We start from the raw sequence: 20,420 nt of genomic DNA, 5'->3' as shown, positions 1-20,420 counted from the left end.
GCAGAGGAAGGTATAACACGATCTAGGGTGACAAGCTGAAGCTAGACATTTTCAGACTGGAAATCAGAAGTCAATTTTTAATGGTGAGGGTAATTAACCATTGGAAAAATTTATCAAGGGTCTCTAGGATTTACTTTGTGGAAATTCTGTGGCCTGTCTTATCCCAGGATTCAGGATATATAATCACAATGGTATCTTCCGGCACTGGAATGTAGGAATCTGCCGTGGTATACAAGTAGGATTGGCTTTAATTCTTGCATTTTACTATATTTGTACTTACAATAAATTACCAAACTTTGTCTTGGTTTTGGTTATTACATTATTTCTGTATGCTATGGAGACAAAATTGGAAGTACAGGGTTAAACACATGGTTTCATTTTTCTTTTTCTTTTTCAGGAAGAATCCAGGAAGAGAGAGGTTATTTTCCATTGACTTCTTTTGCTTGGAGGATGTCTAGTTGTGTAATATTTGGGGGACAAGAACTGTGATACAAGAGAGGTTGATGATTGTCAGTGTGTTGATGAAAAGAAACTAGCAGATGGGAGTGATGGGTTGTGAGAGAAGTTTCCATGAGAAGACAAGGGGACAGTAGAGTTTCCATGCTGAGAGAAGGTTTGGGATTTCCTTTTCATGGGGTTAGGTATATTGAGAGGCCTGTCATGGCTGGCACATGAGTCTCGTTGAACTCTGAGCATGGGGATAGCAGTTGGGAGTATGTGACAGTGGACTATGTGGGGTGTTTCATAGTCAAGTCTTCGGAAGTGGTTACAATGTAATATTTGTATTTCTTAACTCATTAAACACACACAAACACAAACACACACACAAATGAGTGCAAGAAGAGATGACTACCAAAGCAGAAAAAAGTAACTTTGAATTGGTTCTTCTTCAATACAGTTCTATTAAACTAACTATACGAGTAAAACATCTATAAAGAGCTGTGCAGGGCTCCCTGTTGTTTTTTTCCTAATAATCTTTTAATTAATCTCATGTATTAGAATCACAGAATATCAGGGTTGGAAGGGACTTCAGGAGGTCATCTCGTCCAACCCCGTGCTCAACGCAGGACCAATCCCCAACTAAATCATCCCAGACAGGGCTTTGTCAAGCCTGACTTTAAAAACCTTTAAGGAAGGAGATTCCACCACCTCCCTAGGTAACCCATTCCAAGTGTTTCACCCCCTTCTAGTGAAAATGTTTTTCCTAATATCCAACCTAAACCTCCCCCACTGCAACTTGAGACCATTACTCCTCGTTCTGTCATCTGTTACCACTGAGAACAGTCTAGATCCATCCTCTTTGGAATCCCCTTTCAGGTAGTTGAAAGCAGCTATCAAATCCCCCCTCATTCTTCTCTTCCGCAGACTAAACAAGACCAGTTCCCTCAGCCTCTCCTCATAAGTCATGTGTTCCAGTCCCCTAATCATTTTTGTTGCTCTCCGCTGGACTCTTTCCAATTTTTCCACATCCTTCTTGTAGTACTCCTGAGGAAGCCTCACCAATGTCGAATAGAGGGGAATGATCACGTCCCTCGATCTGCTGGCAATGCCCCTATTTGTACATCCCAAAATGCCATTGGCCTTCTTGGCAACAAAGGCACACTGTTGACTCATATCCAGCTTCTCGTCCACTGTAACCCCTAGGTTCTTTTCTCCAGAACTGCTGCCTAGCCATTCGGTCCCTAGTCTGTAGCGGTGCATGGGATTCTTCCGTCCTAAGTGCAGGACTCTGCACTTGTCCTTGTTGAACCTCATCAGATTTATTTTGGCCCAATCCTCTAATTTGTCTAGGGCCCTCTGTATCCTATCCCTGCCCTCCAGCGTATCTACCTCCCCTTCCAGTTTAGTGTCATCTGCAAACTTGCTGAGGGTGCAATCCACACCATCCTCCAGATCATTAATGAAGATATTGAACAAAACCGGCCCGAGGACCAACCCTTGGGGCACTCTTGATACCGGCTGCCAAGTAGACATGGAGCCATTGATCACTACCCACTGAGCCTGACAATCTAGCCAGATTTCTATCCACCTTATAGTCCATTCATCCAGCCCATACTTCTTTAACTTGCTGGCAACAATACTGTGGGAGACCATGTCAAAAGCTTTGCTAAAGTCAAGGAACAACACATACACTGATTTCCCCTCATCCACAGAGCCAGTTATCTCATCATAGAAGGCAATTAGACTAGTCCGGCATGACTTGCCCTAGGTGAATCCATGCTGACTTTTCCTGATCACTTTCATCTGCTCTAAGTTCTTCAGAATTGATTCCTTGAGGACCTGCTCCATGATTTTTGCAGGGACTGAGGTGAAGCTGGCTGGCCTGTAGTTTCCAGGATCCTCCTTCTTCCCTTTTTTAAAGTTGGGCACTACATTAGCCTTTTTCCAGTCGTCCGGGACCTCCCCCATCACCATGAGTTTTCAAAGATAATGGCCAATGGCTCTGAAATCACATCCGCCAACTCTTTTAGCACTTTCGGATGCAGTGCATCCGGCCCCATGGACTTGTGCTTGTCCAGCTTTTCTAAATAGTCCCGAACCACTTCTTTCTCCACAGAGGGCTGGTCACCTCCTCCCCATGCTGTGCTGCCCAGTGCAGGAGTCTGGGAGCTGACCTTGTTCGTGAAAACAGAGGCAAAAAAAGCATTGAGTACATTAGCTTTTTCCACATCCTCTGTCACTACGTTGCCTCCATCATTCAGTAAGGGGCCCACACTTTCCTTGACTTTCTTCTTGTTGCTAACATACTTGAAGAAACCCTTCTTCTTACTCTTAACATCTCTTGCTAACTACAACTCCAGGTGTGATTTGGCCATCCTGATTTCCCTCCTGCATGCCCAAGCAATATTTTTATACTCTTCTGTGGTCATTTGTCCAATCTTCCACTTCTTGTAAGCTTCTTTTTTGTGTTTAAGATCAGCAAGGATTTCACTGTGAAGCCAAGCTGGTCGCCTGCCATATTTACTATTCCTTCTACACATCAGGATGGTTTGTCCCTATCACCTCAATAAGGATTCTTTAAAATACAGCCAGCTCTCCTGGACTCCTTTTCCCCTCATATTATTCTCCCAGGGGATCCTGCCGATCAGTTCCCTGAGGTTGCCAGTCTGCTTTTCTGAAGTCCAGGGTCCATATTCTGTTGCTCTCCTTTCTTCCTTGTGTCAGGATCCTGAACTCCACCATCTCATGGTCACTGCCTCCCTGGTTCCCATCCGCTTTTGCTTCCCATACTAATTCTTCCCAGTTTGTGAGCAGCAGGTCAAGAAGAGTTCTGCCCCTATTTGGTTCTTCAAGCACTTGCACCAGGAAATTGTCCCCTACACTTTCCAAAAACTTCCTGGATTGTCTGTGCACCTCTGTATTGCTCTCCCAGCAGATATCAGGCTGATTGAAGTCTCCCATGAGAACCAGGGCCTGCGATCTAGTAACTTCCATTAGTTGCTGGAACAAAGCCTCGTCCACCTTTTCCCCTGGTCCGGTAGTCTACAGCAGACTCCCACCACGACATCACCCTTGTTGCTCACACTTCTAAACTTAATCCAGAGACTCTCAGGTTTCTCTGCAGTTTCATACCGGAGCTCTGAGCAGTCATACTGCTCTCTTACATACAATGCAACTCCCCCACCTTTTCTGTCCTGCCTGTCCTTCCTGAACAGTTTATATCCACCCATGACAGTACTCCAGTCATGTGAATTATCCCACCAAGTCTCTGTTATTCCAATCACATCATAGTTCCTTGACTGTGCCAGGACTTCCAGTTCTCCCTGCTTGTTTCCCAGGCTTCTTGCATTTGTGTATAGGCACTTGAGATAACTTGCTGTTTGTCCTGCTTTCTTAGTATGAGGCTGGAGCCCTCCCCTCTCACGCTCTCCTGCTCGTGCTTTCTCTCGGTATCCCACATCCCCACTTACCTCAGGGCTTTGGTCTCCTTCCCCCGGTGAACCTAGTTTAAAGCCCTCCACACTAGGTTAGCCAGCCTGCTTGCGAAGACTCTCTTCCCTCTCTTCGTTAGGTGGAGCCCGTCTCTGTCTAGCACTCCTCCTTCTTGGAACACCATCCCATGGTCGAAGAATCCAAAGCCTTCTCTCCGACACCACCTGCGTAGCCATTCGTTGACTTCCACGATTCGACTGTCTCTACGTGGGCCTTTTCCTTCCACGGGGAGGATGGACGAGAACACCACTTGGGCCGCAAACTCCTTTATCCTTCTTCCCAAAGCCACGTAGTCTGCAGTGATCCGCTCAAGGTCATTCTTGGCAGTATCATTGGTGCCCACGTGGAGAAGCAGGAAGGGGTAGCGATCCGAGGGCTTGATGGGTCTCGGCAGTCTCTCTGTCACATTGTGAATCCTAGCTCCTGGCAAGCAGCAGACTTATCGGTTTTCCCGGTCAGGGCGGCAGATAGATGATTCAGTCCCCCTAAAGAGAGAGTCCCCACCACCAACCCCTGCCTCCTTCTCTTGGGAGTGGTGGTCGTGGAACCCCCATCCTTAGGACAGTGCATCTCATGCCTTCCAATCAGCAGAGTCTCCTTCTGTTCCCTTCCCTCAGATGTATCATCTAGTCCACTCTCCGCATTTGTACCGGTGGAGAGAATATGAAAACGGTTGCTCACCTGCATCTGCGTTGCTGGTACATGGACGCTCCCCTTTCTTCTTCTGGACGTCACATGCTGCCAGATTTCTTCACCGTCGTCCTGTCCCCACTGCGCAGCCTGCTCTGAATCTTCAGGACCTTGCGCCCGTAGAAGCATATCCTGATATCTGTCCAGGAAATCTTCAGTTTCTCTTATGCAACGCAATGTGGATACTTGTTTCTTCAGACCTTGAACCTTCTCTTCCAATATGGAGACCAGCTTGCACTTTGTACAGACAAAGTCGCTTCTGTCCTGTGGCAGAAAGACAAACATAGCATATCCAGTGCAGGTCACAACAGCTGAACACTCCCCATCCATATTACCTTCCTTCTACAAGCTTCCTCAGGAGCTGTAGTAACTGCTTAGAGAAGCCGGCAAGATGTAAGCCTCAGTGGGCTCTCCCCAGGTGAATTCCCAGGCAAACTCCCTCTGTTAGCCTCTCTGCTGTTCGCTGGTTCGCAGCTGACTGGCTTTTTATAACAGTCAGGCCCACTCAAGGCTCACCTGGAACAAAGCACTCCCAATTCACACTTTTCAAATAACCAATCAAGCACATGGTCAAACTGTCCAACTGTCCCCACAACAGACACTCAGATACTCACCAACACAGCCTGCCTAATGCAGCCCTCAGCATACCTCCTCTCAGGCAGATCCCAGGCAAACTCCCTCTGTGAGCATCTCTGCTGTTCGTTTTCTTGTGTTTGGACTCCAGAAAGAGGCAGTGTGTAGCATCTCTAAAGCAGTGACAATATTCAGAATTTCCTTTATTGCAGTGATAGGATTGATTGAGGTGTTTTACAGTAGGGGGATGAGTCTGGTTTGGACAAATGCAACATAATTGCTGTGAGGTATCAGATTAGAAGCTTTTTGGGAGAGGCGTAATATCTGCTAGTTAACCCAGCTGAAATTCACCAAGTGTGTGCATTAATTTTTTTTTTATTTTTTTTTTTGCAGATGAACTCCAAGGAGAACTGAGTAAGTGTGTGTTGATTCTTTGAATGTAAAAGTCAATTCAGTTCCACGATGGAAAATTGATGCAAATAGAAATGAAGTTCTCACAGAAATAAGGCAACTGAAGGATCTTTGTTGTTGTTAGAATATTATTTTGATCAAATGTGCTAGGATGGACAGATGAATGCTACAGATCAATTCCTGCTCCCATTGGGTGAAAGTCTCTCCTATGGAAATAGGCTTATATCCCACATATATCACTTATATCCCACACATTCCTCCAAAATAGGGGATAGGTGTGTACCTTGTCCTGCAGAGTCCTAGCGCTTGCTCGCTGTCCAGGGATGAATTTCACTCCAAATATATTCACAGACATGTAAGGATTTAGCGGGAGTTAGGCCCTAACACTGTGTCTCTAATTATGTGATTTGGAATTTCCCATTGATGTCAATAATAGCAGTAGGATGACGCCCTGTGAGCTAGTGACTGTGTGTGGGTGTCCCACACTCAAAATATGAAATATTCTATTACCCTTGCTGATTTTTTGATATATCAATTGTGTCTTCTTCACTACCACCCTCCTGCCTCCTGAGGTCTGGGAAGGGGACACACTCCTGCAAAGCTTGAACAGTGTGGGAGCTCCTCCAATGCCTCTCACATTGGCCAGGCCTGAGGGGTGCGCCTCCATGTCTTTGAGAGCTGGTAGAGAGGGAATCTCTTCACTTCCACTCCTGACCTCAGGGTCTTGGTGGATCTAGAGAATCATGGAATCATAGAATATCAGGGTTGGAAGGGACCTCAGGAAGTCATCTATTCCAACCCCCTGCTCAAAGCAGGACCAATCCCCTGCTAAATCATCCCAGCCAGGGCTTTGTCAAGCGTGACCTTAAAAACCTCTAAGGAAGGAGATTCCACCACCTCCCCAGGTACGCATTCCAGTGCTTCACCACCCTCCTCGTGAAAGAGTGAGAGGGGAGAGGAGTAGCAGAGCCAACATGGATTGGTGCTTTGACATTTAATTTTAAATGTTTATATTTAAAAAGAAAAAGTTTTTTAATTTTTTTTTTAAATCTGATATAAATTAAAGAAGTCTGATTTTTGTAATCATTGATTTTTATCCACCCTTGGGCATTTGTTGTTGATTTAATTTCTGCTCCCATCTGTTTCTTTCTTATGGGAAGATTTTTTTTTAAGTGTCAAAGAAATTGTTCGAAATATTTTTGTTTTAGAGTGGATGAAACATTTAACATATATCTGACATTAGAAAAGAGAAAAAAAACAACCAACCAAAACCATGCATTTGTAAATAAAAAAAAATAGCTTGTTTTTTTGGATATCAAACTCCTCATACGGATTTTGAAATGTATTAAAAGCCCATTGCCTTGGGTGGCAGGTGAATCCCCCCTTCGGGATGTTTTTAAAAACTGAAACCTTCTTTTATGAAAAGCTTTTTGATTCATTGTTTCAGTGAACAGAACACTATTTCGCAAAAAAAAAAAAAAAATCAGTTTTGAAGTATCAGCATTTTGCAGCTAAAGACCGTTTCTTTGAAAACATTCCCAATCAGCTCTAATTTCCAGTCTGACGTTGTCTAATTTTGGCTTCCATTGGATCATGCTATGCCTTTCTCTGCTAATGGGCTCTTCATGCTAGCAGAGGAAGGTATAACACGATCTAGGGTTACAAGCTGAAGCTAGACACATTCACACTGGAAATGAGAAGTACAGTTTTAATGGTGAGGGTAATTAACCATTGGAAAAATTTAGCAAGGGTCTCTAGGAATTACTTTGTGGAAATTCTGTGGCCTGTCTTATCCCAGGATTCAGGCTATATAATCACAGTGGTCTCTTCTGGCATTGGAATCTAGCAATCTGCAGTGGTATACAAGTACCATTGGCTTTGATTCTTGCATTTTACTATTTCTGTACTTACAATAAATTACCAAACTTTGTCTTCGTTTTGGTTATTACATTATTTCTGTATGCTATGGAGACAAAATTGGAAGTATAGGCTTAAACACATGGTTTTATTTTTGCTTTCCTTTTTTAGGAAGAATCCAGAAAGAAAATGGTTAAGTCCCATTGACTTCTGTGGCTTGGAGGATGTCTGGTTGTGTAATATTGGGGGGACATTTTGGGAGACAAAAAATGTGATGCAAGAGAGACTGATGATTGTCTGTGTGTTGATGAAAGGAGACTAGCAGATGGGAGTGATGGGTTGTGAGGGAAGTTTCCATGAGAAGACAAGGAGTCGGTAGAGTTTCCATGCTGAGAGAAGGTTTGGGATTTCCTCTTCATGGGGTGAGGTTTATTCAGAGGCCTGTCATGGCTGGCAGATGAGTTCGGTTGGATACTGAGCATGGGGATAGCAGTTGGGAGTATGTGACAGTGGAATATGTGGGGTGTTTCATAGTGAAGGCTTCGGAAGTGGTTACAATCTAATATCTGTGAGTATTTGTTAACTCATTACACACCCAGACACATACATACACATACATACATACACACACACACACACACAAATGAGTGCAAGAAGAGATGACTACCAAAGCAGAAAAAAGTAACTTTGAATTGGTTCTTCTTCAATACAGTTCTATTAAACTAACTACACTAGTAAAACATCTATAAAGAGCTGTGCAGGGCTCCCTGTTAGAAGTACGGGAGCAAAAATATTTTTTTCCTAATACTCTTTTAATTAATCTCATGTCTTGAGTTTGGACTCCAGAAAGAGGCAGTATGTAGCATCTCTAAAGCAGTGATAATATTCAGAATTTCCTTTATTGCAGTGACAGGATATATTGAGGTGTTTTACAGTTGGGAGATGAGTCTGGTTTGGACACTTGCAACATAATTGCTGTGAGGTGTCAGATTAGAAGATTTTTAGGGGAGGCGTAATATCTGCTAGTTAACCCAACTGAAATTCACCAGGTGTGTGCATTAAAAACATATTTTTTCTTTGCAGATGAACTCCAAGGAGAACTGAGTAAGTGTGTGTTGATTCTTTGAATGTAAAAATTAATTCAATTCGATGGTGGAAAAGAGATGCAAATAGAAATAAGGCAACTGAAGGATCTTTGTTGTTGTTAGAATATTATTTTGATAAAATGTGCTAGGATGGACAGATGAATGCCACAGATCAATTCCTGCTCCCATTGGGTGAAAGTCTCTCCTATGAAAATAGGCTTATATCCGACACATATCCCACATATATCACTTATATCCCACACATTCCTTCAAAATAGGGCATAGGTGTGTACCTTGTGCAGCACAGGTCTAGTCCTTCTCTCTCTCCAGGGATGAATTTCACTCTAAATCAGTCATAACATGCCTGTGAATATAGGAGGAATGAGGCCCTGACACTGTGTCATCAATTATATGATTTGCAATTTGCCATTGACTTTAATAATAAAGGTAACAACACACTCTCTGTGTGGGTGTCCTGCTGTCAGATGAAGACCTTTACTCTTTCTGTTCCCCCCCGCCCCCGTATTTTTTTAGTAATCTCCCCTCCACCCCCCTTTGAGGTCTGGGGAGTTAAAGACACACACTTCTGTCATGCTACAGGGGTGTTGGAGCCCCTCCAAGCCCTGTCACCCTGGCCAGGGTGTTCCCCTGAGAGGTGCAGGCAGGAATTTCTTCTTTTCTCTCCCCCATGTTTTGGGGCACTGGTAGTGAGAAGTCTTTCCATTACAATTCTTGGTTTATGGGGCTTGGTGCAGTACGGGAGGGGAGTCGAGTAGCAGAGCCAACATGGATTGGCTCCTTCCTAGCATAGCACTGAGGTGAAAGGGCTGACGGCATCAGTGCATTCCTTATGTGCATCATCAGAACATGTAAAACCAGACACTCCTGCTCCTAGAAAGATGAAAAGGTGATAGGCTGTGTTAGAAGGTGGGGACACATTCTTTACCTTTCCACCTGATGCCCTCCAACCTCACCTTACAAGAGCTAGGACAAATGTCCTCAAACTTTATCATATGCCAAACAGCTCTTTATCAAAGTATCCTCTTTTTAAAAATTATATTAGTAATAGTAGGCCTGGGTTGGTTTTCCTGTCCCGTTGGAATTTTCAACATTTCAAAACATTTTCCCATCCTGAAGCAGGATGAACAGTTGAAATCTTGAAATGTTTAACAAACCAAAAGCCTCCCATCCCAACGGAGTTCAGTTTAAGTCAATTAAAACATGTTATTTTGAAATGTTTTGTTTAGTTTTTAAAGTTTTCTCGCTTTTTAAAATTTGTTTTATATGTACATTTACCTAAATTTCTAAACAAAACATCTTTTGACGTGAAAATTCAAATTCAAAACTTCTTATTACAAAAATGTTGAAATAGGATTTTTTTTAAAACTCAAATCTTCTTTTATAAAAAGCTTTTTCATTCATTGTTTCAGTGAACAGAACACTATTTCACAAAAAAAAAAATCAGTTTTGAAATATCAGCATTTTGCAACTAAAGACCGTTTCTTTGAAAACATTCTCAATCAGCTCTAATTTCCAGTCTGACATTGTCTAATTTCAGCTTCCATTGGATCATGTTACGCCTTTCTCTGCTAATGGGCTCTTCATTCTAGCAGAGGAAGGTATAACACGATCTAGGGTTACAAGCTGAAGCTAGACACATTCAGACTGGAAATAAGAAGTCAATTTTTAATGGTGAGGGTAATTAACCATTGGAAAAAATTATCAAGGATCTCTAATTTACTTTGGCGAAATTCTGTGGCCTGTCTAATCCCAGGATTCAGGCTATATAATCACAGTGGTCTCTTCTGGCATTGGAATCTAGGAATCTGCAGTGGTATACAAGTACCATTGGCTTTGACTCTTGCATTTTACTATTTTTGTACTTACAATAAATTACCAAACTTTGTCTTGGTTTTGGTTATTACGTTATTTCTGTATGCTATGGAGACAAAATTGGAAGTATAGGCTTAAACACATGGTTTCATTTTTGTTTTTCTTTTTCAGGAAGAATCCAGGAAGAGAGAGGTTATTTTCCATTGACTTCTGTTGCTTGGAGGATGCCTGCTTGTGTAATATTTGGGGGACAAGAACTTTGATACAAGAGAGATTGATGATTGTCAGTGTGTTGATGAAAAGGAACTAGCAGATGGGAGTGATGGGTTGTGAGAGAAGTTTCCATGAAAAGACAAGGAGTCAGTAGAGTTTCCATGCTGAGAGAAGATTTGGGATTTCCTCTTCATGGGGTTAGGTATATTAAGAGGCCTGTCATGGCTGGCACATGAGTCTGGTTGAACTCTGAGCATGGGGATAGCAGTTGGGAGTATGTGACAGTGGACTATGTGGGGTGTTTCATAGTGAAGTCTTCGGAAGTGGTTACAATGTAATATTTGTGAGTATTTCTTAACTCATTACACACACAAACACACACACAAATGAGTGCAAGAAGAGATGACTACCAAAGCAGAAAAAAGTAACTTTGAATTGGTTCTTCTTCAATACAGTTCTATTAAACTAACTATACGAGTAAAACATCTATAAAGAGCTATGCAGGGCTCCCTGTTGTTTTTTTCCTAATAATCTTTTAATTAATCTCATGTATTAGAATCACAGAATATCAGGGTTGGAAGGGACCTCAGGAGGTCATTTCGTCCAACCCCATGCTCAACGCAGGACCAATCCCCAACTAAATCATCCCAGACAGGGCTTTGTCAAGCCTGACCTTAAAAACTTCTAAGGAAGGAGATTCCACCACCTCCCTATGTAACCCATTCCAAGTGTTTCACCACCCTCCTAGTGAAAACGTTTTTCCTAATATCGAACCCAAACCTCCCCCACTGCAACTTGAGACCATTACTCCTCGTTCTGTCATCTGCTACCACTGAGAACAGTCTAGATCCATCCTCTTTGAAACCCCCTTTCAGGTAGTTGAAAGCAGCTATCAAATCCCCCCTCATTCTTGTGCCTAGCCATTCGGTCTCTAGTCTGTAGCAGTGCATTGGATTCTTCCGTCCTAAGTGCAGGACTCTGCACTTGTCCTTGTTGAACCTCATCAGATTTCTTTTGGCCCAATCCTCCAATTTGTCTAGGGCCCTCTGTATCCTATCCCTATCCGCCAGCGTATCTACCTCTCCTCCCAGTTTAGTGTCATCTGCAAACTTGCTGAGGGTGCAGTCCACACCATCCTCCAGATCATTAATGAAGATATTGAACAAAACCGGCCCGAGGACCAACCCTTGGGCCACTCCACTTGATACCGGCTGGCAACTAGACATGGAGCCATTGATCACTACCCGTTGAGCCTGAAAATCTAGCCAGATTTCTATCCACCTTATAGTCCATTCATCCAGCCCATACTTCTTTAACTTGCTGGCAAGAAAACTGTGGGAGACCATGTCAAAAGCTTTGCTAAAGTCAAGGAACAACACGTCCACTGCTTTCCCCTCATCCACAGAGCCAGCTATCTTGTCATAGAAGGCTATTAGATTAGTCTGACATGACTTGCCCTTGATGAATCCATGCTGACTGTTCCTGATCTCTTTCCTCTCCTCGAAGTTCTTCAGAATTGATTCCTTGAGGACCTGCTCCATGATTTTTGCAGGGACTGAGGTGAGGCTGACTGGCCTGTAGTTTCCAGGATCCTCCTTCTTCCCTTTTTTAAAGTTGGGCACTACATTAGCCTTTTTCCAGTCATCTGGGACCTCCCCCGATCACCATGAGTTTTCAAAGATAGTGGCCAATGGCTCTGAAATCACATCCGCCAAGTCCTTTAGCACTCTCGGATGTAGCGCATCCGGCCCCATGGGCTTGTGCTTGTCCAGCTTTTCTAAATAGTCCCGAACCACTTCTTTCTCCACAGAGGGCTGGTCACCTCCTCCCCATGCTGTGCTGCCCAGTGCAGTAGTCTGGAAGCTGACCTGGTTCGTGAAGACAGAGGCAAAAAAAGCATTGAATACTTTAGCTTTTTTCACATAAAGGTTGCCTCCCTCATTCAGTAAGGGGCCCACACTTTCCTTGACTTTCTTCTTGTTGCCAACATACCTGAAGAAACCCTTTTTGTTACTCTTAACATCTCTCGCTAGCTGCAACTCCCGGTGTGATTATGCCTTCCTGATTTCCCTCCTGCATGCCCAAGCAATATTTTTATACTCTTCCCTGGTCATTTGTCCAATCTTCCACTTCTTGTAAGCTTCTTTTTTGTGTTTAAGATCAGCAAGGATTTCACTGTGAAGCCAAGCTGGTTGCCTGCCATATTTATTATTCTTTCTACACATCGGGATGGTTTGTCCCTATCACCTCAATAAGGATTCTTTAAAATACAGCCAACTCTCCTGGACTCCTTTCCCCCTCATGTTGTTCTCCCAGGGGATCCTGCCCATCAGTTCCCTGAGGTTGTTAAAGTCTGCTTTTCTGAAGTCCAGGGTCCGTATTCTGCTGCTCTCCTTTCTTCCTTGTGTCAGGATCCTGAACTCGACCATCTCATGGTCACTGCCTCCCAGGTTCCCATCCACTTTTGCTTCCCCTACTAATTCTTCCCGGTTTGTGAGCAGCAGGTCAAGAAGAGCTCTGCCCCTATTTGGTTCTTCAAGCACTTGCACCAGGAAATTGTCCCCTACACTTTCCAAAAACTTCCTGGATTGTCTGTGCACCTCTGTATTGCTCTCCCAGCAGATATCAGGCTGATTGAAGTCTCCCATGAGAACCAGGGCCTGCGATCTAGTAACTTCTGTTAGTTGTCAGAAGAAAGCCTCGTCCACCTCATCCTCCTGGTCTGGTGTTCTGTAGCAGACTCCCACCATGACATCACCCTTGTTGCTCACACTTCTAAATGTAATCCGGAGACTCAGGTTTTTCTTCAGCTTCATACCAGAGCTCTGAGCAGTCATACTGCTCTCCTACATACAATGCAACTCCCCCACCTTTTCTGCTTTGCCTGTCCTGTCATGGATGGATATAAACTGTTTAGAAAGTACTCCAGTCATGTGAGTTATCCCACCAAGTCTCTGTTATTCCAATCACATCATAATTCCTTGACTGTGCCAGGACTTCCAGTTCTCCCTGCTTGTTTCCCAGGCTTCTTGCATTTGTGTATAGGCACTTGAGATAACTTGCTGTTTGTCCTGCTTTCTTAGTATGAGGCTGGAGCCCTCCCCTCTCACGCTCTCCTGCTCGTGCTTTCTCTTGGTATCCCACATCCCCACTTACCTCAGGGCTTTGGTCTCCTTCCCCCGGTGAACCTAGTTTAAAGCCCTCCTCATTAGGTTAGCCAGCCTGCTTGCGAAGACGGTCTTCCCTCTCTTCATTAGGTGGAGCCTGTCTCTGCCTAGCACTCCTCCTTCTTGGAACACCATCCCATGGTCGAAGAATCCAAAGCCTTCTCTCCGACACCACCTGCGTAGTCATTCGTTGACTTCCATGATTCAACGGTCTCTACCTGGGCTTTTTCCTTCCACGGGGAGGATGGACAAGAACACCACTTGCGCCTCAAACTCCTTTATCCTTCTTCCCAAAGCCACGTAGTCTGCAGTGATCTGCTCAAGGTCATTCTTGGCAGTATCATTGGTGCCCATGTGGAGAAGCAGGAAGGGGTAGTGATCGGAGGGCTTGATGAGTCTCGGCAGTCTCTCTGTCACATCGTGAATCCTAGCTCCTGGCAAGCAGCAGACTTATCAGTTTTCCCGGTCAGGGCGGCAGATAGATGACTCAGTCCCCGACCACCACCCCCCGCCGCCGCCTCTTGGGAGTGGTGGTCGTGGAACCCCCATCCCTAGGATAGTGCATCTCAAGCCTTCCAATCGGCGGAGTCTCCTTCTGTTCCCTTCCCTCAGATGTATCATCTAGTCCACTCTCCACATTCGTACCAGTGGAGAGAACATGAAAACGGTTTTTACCTGCATCTGTATTGCTGGTACATGGACGCTCCCCTTTCTTCTTCTAGACGTCACATCCTGCCAAATTTCTTCACCGTCCTCCTGTCCCCACTGCGCAGCCTGCTCTGAATCTTCAGGACCTTGCGCCCGTAGAAGCATATCCTGACTTCTGTCCAGGAAATCTTCAGTTTCTCTTATGCAACACAAGGTGGATACTTGTTTCTCCAGACCTTGAACCTTCTCTTCCAATATGGAGACCAGCTTGCACTTTGTACAGACAAAGTCGCTTCTGTCCTGTGGCAGAAAGACAAACATAGCATATCCAGTGCAGGTCACAACAGCTGAACACTCCTCATCCATATTACCTTCCTTCTACAAGCTTCCTCAGGAGCTGTAGTAACTACTCAGAGAAGCCGGCAAGATGTAAGCCTCAATGGGCTCTCCCCAGTCAAACTCCCAGGCAAACTCCCTCTGTTAGCCTCTCTGCTGTTCGCTGGTTCACAGCTGTCTGGCTTTTTATAACAGTCAGGCCCACTCAAGGCTCACCTGGAACAAAGCACTCCCAATTCACACTTTTCAAATAACCAATCAAGCACATGGTTAAACTGTCCAACTGTCCCCACAACAGACACTCAGATACTCACCAACACAGCCTCCCTAATGCAGCCTTCAGCGTACCTCCTCTCAGACAGATCCCAGGCAAACTCCCTCTGTTAGCCTCTCTGCTGTCCGTTGTCTTGTGTTTGGACTCCAGAAAGAGGCAGGGTGTAGCATCTCTAAAGCAGTGACAATATTCAGAATTTCCTTTATTGCAGTGACAGGATTGATTGAGGTGTTTTACAGTAGGGGGATGAGTCTGGTTTGGACAAATGCAACATAATTGCTGTGAGGTATCAGATTAGAAGCTTTTTGGGAGAGGCGTAATATCTGCTAGTTAACCCAGCTGAAATTCACCAGGTGTGTGCATTAAAAACATATTTTTTTCTTTGCAGATGAACTCCAAGGAGAACTGAGTAAGTGTGTGTTGATTCTTTGAATGTAAAAGTCAATTCAGTTCCACGATGGAAAATTGATGCAAATAGAAATGAAGTTCTCACAGTTAGAAATAAGGCAACTGAAGGAACTTTGTTGTTGTTGTTAGAATATTATTTTGATCAAATGTGCTAGGATGGACAGATGAATGCTACAGATCAATTCCTGCTCCCATTGGTTGAAAGTCTCTCCTATGGAAATAGACTTATATCCCACATATATCACTTTTATCCCACACATTCCTTCAAAATAGGGCATATGTGTGTACCTTGTGCTGCAGAGTCCTAGCGCTTGCTCGCTGTCCAGGGATGAATTTCACCCCAAATAAATCCTTACATGTCTGTGAATATAGCGGGAGTTAGGCCCTGACACTAGGTCTCTAATTATGTGATTTGGAATTTGCCATTGATGTCAATAATGGCAGTGGGATCACGCCCTGTGAGATAGTGACTGTGCGTGAGTTTCCCACACTCAAAATACAAAATATTCTATTACCTTTGCTGATTTTTTGATATATCAATTGTGTCTTCTCCACCACCATCCTCCTGCCCCCCTGAGGTCTGGGGAGGGCAAGACACATACTCCTGCAAAGCTTGAAGAGTGTGGGATCCTCTCCAGTGCCTCTCACACTGCCAGGCCTGAGACATGCACCTACATGTCTTTGGGGGCTGGTAGAGAAGGAATCTGTTCACTTCCACTCCTGACCTAAGGGCCTTGATGGAGCTAGAGATGGCAGAGGAATAGCAGAGACCACATGGATTGGTGTCTTCCTTGCAGGCACAGTGATGAAAGGGCTGAGGAGTTCAGAAGCACTGCCACCTTTTTGGTACAGGGAGATGGGAACAGAGAAGCCTTCTTTATTTGCTGAGGAAAGAGGCTGTCTTCTCCGTATGTGCAGCAGCTCTGATTGGCTGTAAGCCAAAGGAGTTGGGCAGGTAGCTAATCAGTGTGGGGTTACCCTATAGAAACATCTGAAAACCTGTGGATTATGGGGGAATCCCATAGACCTGGCAAATTAGAGGTCATCTGAAATCCCACAGAGTTGGCAGGTCTGAGTTATTTTGACTTTAAAAGGTGTTGTCCAGTTGAAATATCAGTAAGTAGACGTACAACATTATCACACAAACATCTGATTACCTTGGTTATCTTCGTGCAATGATATTTTTCTATCTCATCCACTCTCCACCCTCACCACCCTTAAACACCCTCCCTTCTAGCTTATTTGGAGGGAGCAGGGCTTTCTCTTGTATTCCTCTCCTCCTATCTCCCTTGCTGCTGTAGCCCATTTTCATCTCTCTCATAGCAGGGAAGACAGCAGCTCCAGGCAAAAATAATGCAGCTCCCCACATTCCCAGCATCACCACCATATTTTCTTGTGGTGCTGTCTCTGCTTGAGACTGAGGTCTGAGTGAAGGATGGAACAGACCTGGTGACTCCATGAGAGCCACATTATTGGGTCCAAAAGTATACAATAACCACAGTGTGTGTGTACCATTAATGTGCTTTACTTTCTCTCTTCTGCACAAGTACATCACTCTGTATTCGCAAAAAGAAAAGGAGTACTTGTGGCACCTTAGAGACTAACCAATTTATTTGAGCATGAGCTTTCGTGAGCTACAGCTCACTTCATCGGATGCATACTGTGGAAGCTGCAGAAGACATTATATACACTCAGAGACCATGAAACAATACCTCCTCCCACCCCACTCTCCTGCTGGTAATAGCTTATCTAAGGTGATCATCAAGTTGGGCCATTTCCAGCACAAATCCAGGTTTTCTCACCCTCCGCCCCCCCCCCACACACACACAAACTCACTCTCCTGCTGGTAATAGCCCATCCAAAGTGACCACTCTCTTCACAATGTGAAGACATTGTGAAGAGAGTGGTCACTTTGGATGGGCTATTACCAGCAGGAGAGTGAGTTTGGGGGGGGGGGGGGCGGAGGGTGAGAGAACCTGGATTTGTGCTGGAAATGGCCCAACTTGATGATCACCTTAGATAAGCTATTACCAGCAGGAGAGTGGGGTGGGAGGAGGTATTGTTTCATGGTCTCTGAGTGTATATAATGTCTTCTGCAGCTTCCACAGTATGCATCCGATGAAGTGAGCTGTAGCTCACGAAAGCTCATGCTCAAATAAATTGGTTAGTCTCTAAGGTGCCACAAGTACTCCTTTTCTTTTTGTGAATACAGACTAACATGGCTGTTACTCTGAAACCTATCACTCTGTATTGTGTCTGACGATCTCAGTTATCTGCAGTGTAGTTGTAGCCATGTCGGTCCCAGGATATAGAGAGATAAGGTGGGTGAAGTTAGTCCAATAAAAGATATTACCTTTGATAGTTATCAACCTGGGATATTTCTGCTGCCAAAAGGAGGAAAATAGGTAATAGACGCCACTTTTGACTTCAGTGTCTGTTTCTCACTTTCATTTCAGATTGGAGAAGGACTTACAAGTATGCAGGTAACAGAATTCACATCTCTCCTGGTAATCAGAAATCATCCTCATAATTAAAAAAAACCTAGAAACAGAACATATTGTTATCATGGAGATAACAACTGAAGCTTTACTCCATTTCCTCTCAGGCCTTACTCATTCTGTTCTTTCTACCAGTGTAACTTATATCAGAATCTGGCACAATACATTTGAGTAACAATACGATAAACATTTCAGGATCCCTCCCATTTCTCAGTACAGTTTAATCAAATATCACAGCTCTGAAATATTTCAGTGTAACCACATTGTCAGAATAGAACAAAACCTGATATCAATGGGAGTTTTGCCTGAGTAAGGACAGCAGGAATTGGCCCACAAGCCATTTTCTCCCAAGTTTCAGTTTATGCTTGCATGAGACAAAGTTTTCCTAAATCCAAATCTCTCTTTGTAGATGACATCACTCTTGATGCAGGCACAGCCCACCCCAACTTCTCCATTGCTGGGGATCAGAAGAGTTTGAAACATGAAGCCCAACCAGAGAAAGTTCTACCAAATCCAGAGAGGTTTGATTCGACTGTCTGTGTGTTGGGCTCTGAAGGATTCTCCTCTGGAAAGCACTACTGGGAGGTGGATGTCATGAGCAGCACTGACTGGGACCTGGGAGTGGCCAGAAAATCCATACAGAGAAAAGGAAAACTTTCCCTGTCCCCTAAAGAGGGATTCTGGGCTCTGGGTCTGAGTGGGAGAGATTATTGGGCAAGAACAGATCCATGGACCCGGGTCATGGTGCAGAAAAAGCCCAAGAAAATTGGAGTTTACCTTAGTTACCAAGACAAGCAGGTGACCTTTTTCAGTGTAACTGACAGGTCTGTGTTGTTCACATTTAACAATTGTTCATTCTCGGGTGCTGTTTATCCATTCTTGAAAAATTCACACAAAGAAACAGCAATGAGAATTTGTTCTATAAGAGAAGATGAATGAGCTTAATGTGGCACTGTCACTCACTCATCCCACTGTATCTATGAAATCAAATTTCCCATCAATGAATTCAAATTACACTTAGTCTCTATTATCCATAATGCCGTCTCTAAAACAGCACCATTATTCAAATTATGGCCATTAACCTATAACATCAAATTTTGCTCCAATAAAATTTGAACTGTAGTTTTTACTCTGTACTTTGTGAGCTGCCATCTTAATTACTCGCTTTCAACCACAAATGATCTCATTTGTCACTTCTGAAAAATATTATTATTTGACTAGGCTGATAAGAAAAAGATATTAATGTTGCAGATCTTCAAGAGAAATCAGCACCAAAATTAGGTTTTCAAGATTTCAATATTTTCAAGAGCTCAGCTGCCCTTTATCCAGCATGAAGAGCTTCTTAGAAAACCTGACAATAACTGTCACAGTGAGAGCAGCTGGGTGGATATTAATGGAAAAAAACCATCCTGTCTCACACAGTCATCTTTATCTCAGAGACATACCATCACCAAACTTATAACATAACAAATTAATGGCTTGTCACTGGCCTGTGTACCACACAGTGAGGTAAGGGAATATAAAATAACTCCCATCTCTCTACCCAGTCACACAAGATTTACTGTCATAGTTACAAGGCAGATGAACCACTGACCCCTTTCTAGTCCCTCTGAGAGCACCCCACCCTGAGGTCTCTTGACCTTACCTATCTCAGCGTGGAATCTCATGAGTCTTCAACTCTTACACGGGGGGTCTGACTATAGTAACCTGGTCATACCGGCTGCGTATTAATGCCTAGGCCGACAAGGCCCAGGGCGACAAATTTGCAGGGGCAGCAATTTTCTAATGGCAGCCAAAGGCTGCTTCCCATGGTGCCAGTTCACGCCCTCTGCCCCGGCCCCGCCCCAACTCCACCCTTTCCCCTCCTCCATTCCCCGCCCCCTCCCTGCCCCTTTTGATCCCCTTCCCGAAATCCCCATCCCAGCCTCCTCTCCTGAGCGTGCCGTGTTTCCCCCTCTTCCCCCCTCCTTTGCGAAGCCGTTTTGCATACAAGCACTGGCAGGGAGCGGGGAGAAGCAGGACCCAGTGGCGCACTCAGGGGAGGAGGCGGAGCAGAGGTGAGCTGCGGTGGGGGCGGCAATTATTTCAAGGCCTAGGAACGGCAAAATCTTTAATCCGCCACTGGGTCATACCATCTACTTACCACCTGTCAGCCCCATCTCAGATTGACCATCTGCTTGATCCTTCTTTCAGGAAACTGTGACCAATGATAACCAAAAGCCTTTTAAAATTCTAAGTATTTTTATTTTGGAGTTCTGTAGTATATAGAGTAATATCCCTTTAAATCATCTATGAGCTCTCTGTTTGTGTTCACCTTAGTTTCTGAACTGGAAGCTGACGGAAACCAGTCAGCGCAGCAATATGTATGGACCTAGGCCATGCAAGCTTGTGTATATTTAGAAAACTCATTTCTCTGGAATAAATTTGTTTATTTGGATTATTTGGAGCCTGTGTTGTTCCTTCATATTGTTTTGGCTTTGTAAAGAGCAGATGA

General features: G+C 44.2%; 1 protein-coding gene across 9 annotated transcripts in view; it reads left to right on the top strand.

Moving 5' to 3' along the window:
- LOC114018365 (butyrophilin subfamily 1 member A1) overlaps positions 1–20,123 on the top strand; it is a 187,874-nt gene extending 167,751 nt beyond the window's left edge. For 5 of the 9 annotated variants that reach the window (XM_043534739.1, XM_043534742.1, XM_043534741.1 and 2 more), the window contains 5 exons: positions 5,590–5,610; positions 10,554–10,574; positions 15,409–15,429; positions 17,885–17,911; positions 18,336–20,123. In XM_043534739.1, the coding sequence (XP_043390674.1) occupies positions 5,590–5,610; positions 10,554–10,574; positions 15,409–15,429; positions 17,885–17,911; positions 18,336–18,865 (620 nt within the window). In that variant the 3' untranslated portion in view covers positions 18,866–20,123. Of the gene's footprint in view, positions 1–397; positions 558–5,589; positions 5,611–10,553; positions 10,575–15,408; positions 15,430–17,884; positions 17,912–18,335 lie in introns of those variants that run through there. The other 4 variants (XM_043534746.1, XM_043534745.1, XM_043534748.1 and 1 more) reach the window with 2 other exon arrangements.
- Positions 20,124–20,420: the final 297 nt, after the last annotated feature.

The sequence above is a fragment of the Chelonia mydas genome, chromosome 23 (genome assembly GCF_015237465.2).
Source record: "Chelonia mydas isolate rCheMyd1 chromosome 23, rCheMyd1.pri.v2, whole genome shotgun sequence".
NCBI lineage: Eukaryota > Metazoa > Chordata > Testudines > Cheloniidae > Chelonia > Chelonia mydas.
This window is presented reverse-complemented; position numbering and strand designations above follow the sequence as displayed.